The following is a 12,700-nucleotide window of genomic DNA, read 5'->3' as shown; positions in this document are numbered from 1 at the left end:
ATTAACATGAAATGATGTTAAATCCTAAGATTAACATGTTAAAACCTTTGATTATATAGTACAACTCTGCTGCAATTTGTGACTTGCTTTAGTTGAACATACTTGATGTTGAAACTACTTTTTCTGGCATGGCATGGTTGACATTTGATTACAAATGTTTCTCTATGGGATTTTTTTTTATTAAAGTCCTCACTTTTTAAATTTTTTAAAATTTTAAAATTCTTTTTATTACTATGTATTTTTTTTTTTTTTTTGAAATATGTAATGTAAGGATGGTGTGGGAAGATGTTTGAAGATATTCATAAAAGATTAAATTTTTCAAAGTTTTTTTTTTTTTTTTTGGGTTGGGTGAGGTTTAGGAGGCAATACTGCATATGAGGTATTGGATAAATCTGTCCTTCAAACTCTGTCTCCACAGTCATCCATTTTGCTTGTGCATTTGCTAGATGCTGCTAATAGCAAAAGACGATAGCGGGCCAATACTACCGTATTACCATTTATGAACTTGTATGCTATTTGGCTATTTGCCCCCGAGTTTAGACTATAGCAGTGTTGGACAAATGGTAAGGAAATGATCGTTTAACCTTAAGGTTGAGGCTCTATTAGGGATACTTACAAGAGAAAAATACAAGTTATATTCTTCTTCCCAACAAAAATATACGAAGTATCCGTATAGGTCTACAACGATTAGCGAAAACGATTGGGCCATTTCAATTTCATCAACTTGGTACTTGTGATTGGGCCATTGATAATTATATTCATAGTAATGTTTGTTTTAAAAATGCAAAGAATGAGGACCCTCTTGAAATCTTATTCCAACTTGTCATTCAAAATTATTCATATGTTTTAAAGCTATCATAATATCAAATGTCTACAGTACTACGTGTATTAAAAGTGGAGTTTGAAATCTACTCGTAATCTTTTCTTTGTTTATGTAGTCACGCATGTATCAAAAGCGCACCCGATCCAAAAAATATCCGATTTAGATTTGTACTCGCGTGAACATAACAATTTAGTATGGCTTAACTTTAAAAATTAACCCGACCCGATTCGACCATATCAAACCCGATTCGATCATTCAAATTGACACCCCTAGTCACGCTTGTGTTTTAGGAATGTGACGAACTGACCACCTGCACCAACTCCATCCCCTTATCATTGGGTACCGATTATTAACAGCCTAAAATGTTGCTTCATTATTTTGAGATAAACAAATTGCTCAAGTTTTAAGATGTAAAAGTAATCTATTTAGGGCGTGTTCGGCAAAATATAGCTGTGAAGGTAACTGTCAGTTGTAAAGGTAGATGTCAGCTGTATAGGTAGCTTTTAGCTGTCAACAAGCTGTTAGCTGTGAATATAGATAATTTAATTATGAGTGTTTGGTAAAGTAGCGGTTGGCTAGCTGTTACATTTAAAAATCAATATTTTATATTTAATACTATAGATTAAATTTTCAACACCTACCTCAAAAACTACCTCTAATTTTAAAAGCTAATATTTCTAACTTTTCATAAAAGCTACCTTCACCATTAAAAGCTACTCTAATCACTATTTTGCCAAACACTTATATTTTTTGTTAAGTAGTGATTTGACCAAGTCAAACCACTAAAACCTACTTAAACGCTAGCGTCGAACACGTCCTTATTTGATCATTAAATACAAAGTACCAAAGTTGCCAGTGAATTCTAACAAATTTAACATTTTTTTTTTTGATTGGTTGCCTTGATTGGGAATTTGGGAGCAACCAGCATGTCATTTCGGAACACTACCACTACCACTACCACTACAACTATCAATGGAGAAGACTTTCCTCCTTGATTGATATGGCCGTCATTTCATATATCTATACTTAGTATTTAAAAAAACAAACCAAAAAAGACATATGTCATCATTCTATTACACTTCCCTATCATCTTCTTCAACTCAATGTGCTACATGTCGTTTCATATTTTTTATTTTTAATTATACAATCTTCTTAACTCTTTCATTAAACACTTTATCTTCATCTCCCCTCTTCAATTCAACCTTTTTATTTTCTCTCTTTGATTTTAGTCCCTCCATCTTCTTTCTATTAAGTCTTATTTCAAATTAAAGTCCCAAAATTTTTATTTCTTTAATTATGTTTTCAATTACATATTAAACTCATAATTATTTATTGGTATTTCCTCACTCATCTCTCAATGCAATTTTTTATGAACAAGCCGTGCATTGCACGGGCCAGAAGACTAGTTTTATATAAGAAACGTTAGCCGAATAATATTATTAAATTAAACAATATGGCCGTCGTTTCATTATCTCATTCATTTTGAAGATGGCTCTTGTATTCTTGTAGTCTTCATTTAATTGTATTGTTTCAACGTAACATCATTTCTACATTTGTACATGGTATATATAATACGATTATACGAGTAGTAGTCATTATACATAATACAGTTATAAATACCTAGAAAAAGTCTAGATAAAAAAAAATATATATATAATAATAATAATAATAATAAATGATTTTTTTTTAATTGTTCCATAGATGAGGACAATATGAGGTATTGTAGGGGAGGCCACTCGAATGAAATTACAATTTGCCCTTCCTCTCACATTAGCTCGACTCATTTTTTGTATACTTCTAACACCATATAGCAAGCTACACAATTTCTATTTATCTAGTCATGGATTTTAGTTTTATTGGTGGACATAGGGTTTTATTTAGGTCAAATCAATGTTAGAAAAAAGTAATTCATAATTATTGAAATGTTGGAATGATGTTTAAGATTTCACATAATGTAGTTTAAATGATTTGTATAAATAAATTGTAAATTGTACAGGAAAAGATTAGGAATTTTTAAATGAGGTGATATAAAACAAAGTTGATGATAAGTTTTTCCTTAATATGTTTGATGATGAACTTATGTTCATCAATAGTTCATCAATTAAATTTGGTTCTCAAGTCCCCTCAAAAAAAAATGGTTCTTAAGTACAACTTATTAATCACAATAACAAATAATGATTCCAAATATCTTAATTCTTTTTCTATTCTATTGTATTAAAATTGGAAAATGTGGGTTAAATTGAAATTTATATTTGACCTTTTTTTTTCAATGTAAAGAAAGCCACAAAAAGCAAATGATGTAATTTTGAGTAAGAACCTCTGAAGCTTTAACCAATTTAAATTTGTTGGTATTCACGGGACTTTTTAACAAGTTCTAACAATTGTGTGCGCAATAATACTATTATAACCTTGGATATTTGAGAAAACTTCTGTATTCGAGGGTACAGAAGTGCATGCCACTAGGGTTCCATTGTAATATCAAATATGTTAAAATGGGAGAGCTCTTGTTTTTGTCTACCCTCCTCCCTAACTACTGACATCAGTGGAAGAGGATTGGAAGTGAAATAGCATAAACAAACATGACTACTTAATCAAAATAAAATACACAACTCAAATACTTTTGTGACCTATGTACTCATCCTATAACTCGTAACCATTAGCAACATATATTATCGATCGTTTACATTTATGATCCCATACAAAATACACAAACCCAACCCTGAATGTAATTGGTTACAAAAGATTATCGTCAATAACTAGATTACCGATAAGCTCTATGATAGTTAATTGCAGTAGCTACTTATTATCTAGATTCATAGATCATCTATAATCCCTATGATAGTTAATCGAAGCTCAATCTCAATGATAAAGACTTGAAGGTGGTGAAATTTTGATTGGATTGCCTTCATTAGATGCCCTATAAATATCATCACTTTCATCATTATACATTAGTAGACTCTAATCTCATCAAGCTCTCATATCATATACTCCGTATGTTCTACCCCACAATCCACCTTCACTTGTTGGTTAACATATTTTGGCAATCACGTACTATATGAAATCACAATGAAAATGTTTCCCATGACTTAAAAAAAAGGCTGAAAAATTGCAACTTTTTTAATTTTTGGGGGTCCAAAGTTGTGGGAGTACCTCTTTGGCATCTCTAATTGCTTTAAGTAATGTCCCCCCAAGTTGGCACCTCCCTCTCCCAAATCTTTCATTCAATCGTGGGATGATAGAATTGCTTGAATATCCTTGTAAAATTATTTATTATAGGGATTACAGGTTTACTTTAGTGTAGAGAGAGTTATAAATTACATAATGTTATCTTAAGCGTGAGGTATCATGTATGAGGTTTAACAAATACAGGGTATATTAATTGGCCACCACGTACAAAAATAAAATAAAAAATAAAAAATAAAAAAAAAAACCTTTTTTTTTTTTTTTTTTTTTGATTCCTTTGTGTTTGTCTCATACGGAGTATTACAAATGATCATACACGACTAGACTAGACTACAATTTACCCTTACACCCACTATATTTTATCCTATTATTTTCCTTTTTTATTAACTCCTTTCAAACAAAAATTATAAAGTAACCTCACCCCAATGGAATAAATATAAGAGGACGGACGTGAATTAAAGTTAAAGATATAAGAAAACACTTTTGAAGAATCTTCCATATAGTTAGCGTGAAGGAATATTCTCATATCGTAGGTTTATTTTCTTGCAAAGAATGAATATGCTGGTGTTACTGACGTACCAAATTAGTGGGTAACACATCAAAAGTGCCCATTTGTGCTCATCTAGAGTTTTTTGGTAAAGCTCAAATCAATACAGTTTTTTGCATGTTTTCAATTTAACTTAAGCACTTGGTAAGTGAACTCTTTTCAGTCAACTTATTGGTTAGTTAAACTATTTTCTTTCCATGATTTGTCTTTGTCAAAGCTTAAGGCCATGCAATTTTACCTTATGTAAAGATGTAAATTAGCTTTCTAATAAGCCTATTAATTTCATGCATCATGCAAGATATGGGAATAGACAATGATGTGGGAATCTTTCATAAGAAACTTTAGTTCATTGATAAGATTGATTAGTCCTATTATTTTTAATGGTGAAATATTTACGGGTGTTATAATTAATACTTATTCAAAGGGAATAATTGAGAAGTACGAAAATAATCAAATATGTGGATGTGACCGAATGAAGTTTTTTTTTTTATAATATATAATGATAACAAAAAACACGCTACAAACACGTGTTTTACTTATTACGTGCAATTAGAGTCCGATTGCGAAATAATATGGGACAAAGCTTAAAATACTGAAGGGGGGAAATTTTAATCATCTAATACGCTACACCAAATACACCACCATTTCAAAATTAAAACATCCAACAACAATTTGATTACTCAAACTCGATAGCCAAACAATAATTCAAAATTTCACACTGCGAAGAATAATTTCAATTTTGCCTGGCGCGTTATTTGTAGGCGAATATTTCATTGATTGGAAGTTTAATTGACAAATACATACGCATAATGATGATATTCGAGAAATAATTGTTTCTGCACATGAAATCCCTGGAACCATTGTCGAACTTAAGAGCAACACTTCCAACAAAATCTTAACTCATGGGTTTATATGTTGGGGGAGGTTTGCAATCCAAATATTCGCTCCCATTATTTTCAATGGCTATGTAATGGTTGTTTGAAATATTTTCCCCAATTCCTTTGAAAACTTATTTGTGCAGTGGGTTGAGGGAGCATTGCACAAATGCAGGCCCCATAATCACTCAAAAATTCGAAATAAAATAAAGTAAAATTCAAAAAAAAAAAAAAAAAAAAAAAAAAAAACACACACACACACAAAAAGTATTCCATAGGCCAAAACTGGACTAGCTTGCGCTAAGGAATTGAGCAACTGGCGCCGAGTCAATCTGGTATTAAGCTAGTCCAAATCCAGCCAAGGCCTTGATGAAACATGCTTGGTGCCTACACCTAGCCCAGTAAGATTAATTTTACATTTCATCCTAACAGAGAAAGTAGCAGGAGAAATTCAATGAACCCACGCCTATATGTTACACGAGCGGACACTGAATCACTAGTCTGTTCTTTAATCTCAAGCTTATACTGTGAATGTAAAATGAAGTTTTCTGCCTATATGTAATCCTCTGTTTCGACTAGACAAGCAACCAAATACGAAGGTTAAAAAGAGCAAGAGAACAATAAGGAGGGGTATAATTTACATGCACCAACATCGTGTGAGTACTTAACATTTAGGCTTCTTATGTAAGGGAAACATGAGGCAACTATATGTCAAGTCTATATGGTGAACATTGGTAAAACTAAACTCAACATACAGCAGTTCCACTTCCACCGCGTCTCCAAACATAAGGTTTGGTTGGGAAATTTCTGCTGTGGTAATTGTTAGCTCCAGGACCATGATACATCAAATTGTACAACACAAGGAGAAGACTTAGTCAGCTCCAGTATTATCCACTGCTTTCTTGTATTCGGGCTTAAGCTCATAAGTACCTTGATTCGTTCCTCTTTTGTTGTATACACATAGCTCATTCAAAATTTCTTTTAAAAATTGCTGAAAGAGAAATAGACAAGAGTCAGAGTTTAAAACTAGATAACTTGATTTTGATCCAAACAAGAGTCAGATAAGTAATGACTGATAGTCTGATACTGATTGATATTTCATACAAAACTTACACTATTCCTAAAACCCAAACCAAAGTAAAAAAAAAAATGTTATCATCCTACATGCCACCTCCTCTCTAAATGATATGGCAACACACCCTCATAACTTCAACACACCAAAAACGACTTCCAAATTTACATGAAAAAGACTTGTCAATTAATTTATACAAGTTGGTCGCTTAATTGGTTACACCAACATATGATACTCAGTATCTTGTAGATCTTTTGTACTCCTAGTATGAAAAATAGACAAACCTTTCAAAAAATAAAACTTCCAAATTAATCGACATTGAGTAACGTATAGAGACTACTAATTATATTCAATCACATTTACAACCAATATTTAGTTTAAAATGTGCAAATAATTAATCCATTAAAATCTTGGTTTGATGCAGTCTTTGAATACCTAACCATTTCATTCAATTAAATTTTTTAAAAAAAAAAAAAAATCATATTACAATTACATACAATCCCCTGGGACATCACCCATGCCAACAAGGTTTTGACTACTTTGAATAGCATAATCATCAAAATCCAAATATGGCCCTATTGAATTAAACCAGAATGGAAGTAAATAACCCACCACCTGAATGTGACCCAAACTAATTCAATGCGAGCCAAACCTATTCAAATGACCTATTTGACACCCCTACTCTGAAAGACCTCAGCATAGATACTGCTTAGTGCTCATCTTTGAGGGTCTGCCAGTGACATAAAATAAATGGGGATGGGGGTCTTTGCATAATTGAACTAGAAAGAAGCTTACAGCAGGTTGGTCAGTTTCTTGGACCAATTGCTTTAGTGCCCAGTTAGGCTTCCTTTCAAATAGCTTAAACATGATGTCCTCCAGCTCTCCACGATCCCTTCTGGTTCTCTTCATCTCTACAGGCTTAACTGGTGCTGTCTTTTTCTTCTCCTATAAAATATCAAGAAAAGCATATTATTCTGATTTTTTCTAGAACTCAGATGAAGGTTACTTAAATAGCCAATCTTTTGAGAATCACACATTCACACTTTGTGAACTATGCATGTGAATGATGTGATTCCAAAATGTTGGTTTTGACAAAAGAATAACGACATGAGGTAAACAGGTACAAAACCAACAGTATAAGCAAGCCAGAGCAGGCACCAGAGATGACGTACACCACCCACCTCACCAGAGTGAGATAGACACTAGATGGTAGCCTAAAAAAGGGTTTTGCAGCTTTGAATAACCCTCCCTCGGCTCCCAAAAACCACTAAAACAACAAGATGTTACCTTATTCACACAAAGCAATAAGGTCAAATACATTTCAACAGGGCCTTTAAATGGTGAACCCTTTGGACATGCTGACATGCACAAGATAGAAATAAAAGGTAGAACTGAGTAAAGATGGGGGAATGTATAGAGGAACTATATCTCCCTGTTAGGTGGTGTCATGGCGGTTCATTTTAGTAACTAAATCCATTGCAATAGGATTGTTAAGGAAAATGTCAAGAAGATAAGTATGAAAGCAAATTGTTGCAATTCAGGAAATAGGACGAGTATATAAACTATTGACCTTTGACTCATTCGAGGCACTCAGGCATATTTGAAACAAAATTATATACAGTTCAATCTTTCGATAAGTTATAATTCAAACCTGAACTATGGGCAAGATACTGATGACACAACGGTTATGATAACCATTAGGCAAAAGGGGAGAGGAAGAGCATAGTAAAATAATTCAAGGCCCTGCATCTCAAAAAGAACCTCATGACTGACTTAGGCATGTGTTTTACAAAATCTAGTAACATATACTAATGTAAATGCAAATTATCTGAGTTAGATGATGAGAGCAAAAATAACAGTTTTGAAAGAAATGAAAAGGTATAGACATGATAGAGAGTCAAAATGGGAAAAAGTTGGAAGTTTTTCTTGTACCAACCAAGGATAGTAATGTGGAAATTTCTTTAGGAAGGACCGAAGGAGGGAGTAGTAATCAAAACAATATTTACTACAAGGATTACAGAGAAAACTAATATAAGAATGTGATACCTAAGTATTGTTTGGAAAGTACAAATGAGTTGTACAGCTTGCATTTAACAATCAAAATTTCAACATGAGCAACAAGATCAATATTCTAAAAAATGTAGTAGATACAATTAAAAAAAATATAAATAAAATATCAACAACCAATAAAAGGACCAAACATAGAAAGAAATGAGGTTACCATATAGATATGCAGCAAAGCATCATAAACAGAGAGAATTAATGAGACAGAGCACAATAATGCAGTTGTACCTTAGAAGTAGTACCAAGTCCAAACAACCCAGGCATAGGCCGCATGTGTACACCACGGTCATTATCAATCACCTGTTTAAGATGTCAAGGAACCATAAAAAGCTTAGTCTCCCCATAATCAAATAAATCTTCCAGCAAAAGATTGGGAATGCAAAGGAAATGAACAAAAGGGGAGACAGACACTTACTAACACAAATGCCTTACCTGAATCTGTCTGTTCTTAATCATGGACTTGTTTGTCCTTTCACGGCACAATCTTCCATACTCCTCAAAGTTTTCATTATGGGGCTTCATGTCAAATTTATGCTCAACTTTGCCTTCCACCGCAACCTTACCTACAGGAGTGAAAATTACAATTACACAGGCAACCCACAAATAAAGAGAGGTCTAAGAACAATAAGATCCAACCAATATCGAAAGGTCTGAATACAGAGTCTTAAAAGAGGTAGCAAAAAAAAATTTAGAAAGATATGTAGGTTACAACAATAGCAAGGTGATGGTCTGACAAATGTAGAAGAGGTAAAATTTGTAATTATAGTCTTATGCATAGTAATACTAGATAATCTTGGATCATATTACCAGAGCAAAAAACTAAGCAATGAAGCACCCGACCATTTAGAATAAACAGAAGGGAATTGAGGATATGGGAGAGTGGTAAACCACCTTAAAATATAGACTAAAGTTATTCACCTGTCACTAGATAGTAGATATCCCTGAATTTACTAGGAACTTAAATTACTTAATAACACTTACCTGAACTCTTAGCCTTGAGTTTTGAACTAAGATTATAAGCCTTGAACTAGATTCATCTTAACTTATAAGCTCTAAAACGACCCTTATACGAACATATCAGCCTTGAACTAAATTTCAATTTAAACTTATATGAACTTCTTATCCGTAAATTTATCTAATTCTATTAGGTAAAAAATTAACCTTATCAAATATTATCAATTTATCTTCATTGGTTTTTATACTGAACTATATATGTGAAAAGTTTCATTATAATTACCAGAACAAAAATTAAAAAGGGTTTCCAAGGAAAGAATATTACAATGTGTGCAAACAAATATTGGTGACAAGTGCACAATGATCAAACAAATAGTCACCTCAATAAATGATTCTCTGAATTCCATTTTTCGGGTTTGGTCAGGAGGAATAAAAGACAGATGCTTTCCATCAGTGAAAAGCGGATACCGAATCACAATAGTCTAATGCAACCAAAAAAGATGTTCTTTTCTCTTTTTTCCTTCTATATACTCTTAATTTTTTTAGGGTTGAGGACATAGGCAGAAGTGCTAATAAATACAAACAAGGATTTAAAGATAGAACAAAGAAAACTCATGAGCATTACTTAATGGGTTGCTCCTAGTCCTAGTTGAAGGCTGCCTACTTTCTATAACCCAGCATACCACATGTTAGGTTCTTTGTGCTGATTTATGAATTCCTAGCATCCCAAAAATTTTGGCTATGCAATCAAGTACTCATAATAAGTACTAAAACCCTTAAGGCCTTTTCCATAACCCTATGAATGAGTGGTCCAAAAACAATAAAACGGGAAACCACACCTTAAAGACGTAACTGTTATTAGACTAAACATAGAGCCCCCATCTCCCTTCAAATTGTTTACCCACAATGTAACATTAATTTTCCCTAGTTATCAAACATGGTGCAGAGTCTGAGGTGATGTTGCAATATACGTAGTAGGATGTAAGAAAAGTTCTGATATAGCTATCAATCCCTCAGTTTAAGTTACTATCCAATATAAAACTATGGATCAACTGATTAGCAATGGCAAACTCCCATAAATTAATCAGAGCATAAATTGCTACTTACATGATTAGAGAGAAAGCAGAAAACACGAAATTAAAGAGAGAATGCAACAGCACAAGTGCTGAAATAATCAAAGAGAAAGTGAACCATTCTATTAAACCTCACCTTGAATCTCCGAGAAAATGCTCATGGGAACGAAGTCCTTAAACATATTTAAGGAATAGCTCCTCGGACCCATGTCGGAGCCATTCATCTCCATAGTGAACTGCTCGACATTGATGCAAATGCAAACAAATTATTATGTCATTCACATACGAAACCATAACATAAAAGGCATGTCAAACAAAAATTGAACTCTTAACAATACACTTTTCTTAGCTAAACACAACCTCCTGCCATGAAAGCAAGAACAGCCACCACCCAACCACCCTCCAATAATTCCCAAATTCTCATCACTTATCTCAATTACAGCCGTGCCTATAAAGTTCTTAAAGGATGAGCCCAGTAAACTTCTCCTTACATCTTTCCAGAAAGATCACCCTGCTCAATTTGTTTCAAATGTCAAAATGTAACTTTTAACCTACAAAAATCTCTTATAACATATACAAAATTAGAGATTTTCACAACTACAATAACTCAAAACCAAAATAAAACCTCCAAATTGTATTCAATCTCATACATCAAACCTAATTAATTTCATCCCAAACACAATTTTACTTAACTCAATTCAGCTGAAAACCCCTAATCAATCAAAAATTGAAAACCCAACCAATTTTCATTCAGAACAACAAAACCTCAATTAAAACCTAAAAATCAACCTCAAACACTTGTAACAACATAAAACTTAAACCTTTACAACAAAATCAGCTCAAGAAAAAAAGGGATAGATAGAAATCAAACCTCAACAGCGGAAGGATCATCAGGTCGAAGAGGATCGAGCGAGAGAACAACCTTAGCGACGGGTTGAGGGTCGGAAGATGAAGCGCGTGATTGCCACGACTTAGAAATTACAAGTGGGCATTTCATCAACCAAACCGATCTTTCAGCCTTTCCTGTATCAACAACGCCATTGTTAATCTCACTGTTTTCTTCCTCCATATCTATGTTTATTCAAGCTTTTCTGAAGCGATTACAAAAAATGAAGTTTTTGGTCTAGTTGAAGAAGTAGAAAGTGATTTTTAGTTATTTTCTCTGGTGATTTTCTCTCTCCCCTGAATTTTGGCAGTTTGGGTGAAGAGACTTGAGTCAGAATTCTGAGAGGAAAGAAAAGAGTTGGACTGGTTTTTTATGGTTCGTCTTTCTTTGGTTCTGTGTTTGGGGCTTTCTACTAGCTACGGAGTATTGGTTTGTGCCAGAGTGGTTCATTCCGCGGTTTGAGTTGGGTTTAAGGGCTTGTTCACTTTAGTTTAATTTCAGATCAGTTCAGCTCAATTCAGCTTCAATAAATTCATTTTATTTTAGTTCAGTTCAGCTCTTAATTTTCTTCTCTCGTAAAATATTCATTTCACCTCTATTCATTTCAATTCAGCACAATTCAGTAAATGTGAACAGGTTCTAAGTCGGGTTAATATACATCTGGTTATGATTGTATGTACATTAATAAAGTTAATTGACTTGACTGATTGTATTTAGATTGGGTACGATCATGTTCAAGTTGAACCGTTCATACATCTTACTAGGTTTGTGTTGGGGTTTGAATTAGTCATTTTCAATTCGAAATAAAGTTGACTTGATTCGACTATAATATGGACTATATTCGAGTTTGGTACAATTTAGGTCAATACTTCAAGGGCGGATTATCTTTAGGTTGAGCTATTTCTTGGCTGGGTTTGGATTTCAATTTTCTAGGTTTACTAGGGTTGGATTGATTTTAGATCAAGTCATAATTACTAGGCTTAGGTCATCATTTTCTCAAGTTCAAACAAGTAAGGTCATGATCGAACTTGGGTTAATTTATCTCGAATTATTAGTTTTGGATATGCATGTTATTTGAATTCATTGTGTATTTGGAGACTCCAAATTTGCAAGGGATTGGGGGGAAAAAAATATGTGAATCCGCCACTTTAGCTTTCAACCCCAAAACTCTTTTAGAAATCTTGCAATGTGGTTCGTACTATAATTATTGACTTATTGTTGCA

The 12,700-nt window shown here is 33.3% G+C and overlaps 1 protein-coding gene across 1 annotated transcript; it reads right to left on the bottom strand.

The window, feature by feature from the left end:
- Nucleotides 1-5,854: 5,854 nt before the first annotated feature.
- Nucleotides 5,855-11,848, bottom strand: LOC145586606 (uncharacterized). The gene is made up of 6 exons (XM_081643488.1): nucleotides 11,463-11,848; nucleotides 10,728-10,827; nucleotides 8,997-9,127; nucleotides 8,793-8,864; nucleotides 7,296-7,445; nucleotides 5,855-6,419 (listed from the first exon to the last, which is right to left on the bottom strand). Exons 1-6 carry the CDS (start codon nucleotides 11,658-11,660, stop codon nucleotides 6,300-6,302), a joined length of 771 nt encoding a protein of 256 aa, XP_081499614.1. The 5' UTR covers nucleotides 11,661-11,848; the 3' UTR covers nucleotides 5,855-6,299.
- Between the last annotated feature and the right edge of the window lie 852 nt (nucleotides 11,849-12,700).

The sequence above is a fragment of the Chenopodium album genome, chromosome 16 (genome assembly GCF_948465745.1).
Source record: "Chenopodium album chromosome 16, dcCheAlbu1.1, whole genome shotgun sequence".
Taxonomy (NCBI): Eukaryota; Viridiplantae; Streptophyta; class Magnoliopsida; order Caryophyllales; family Amaranthaceae; genus Chenopodium; species Chenopodium album.
This window is presented reverse-complemented; position numbering and strand designations above follow the sequence as displayed.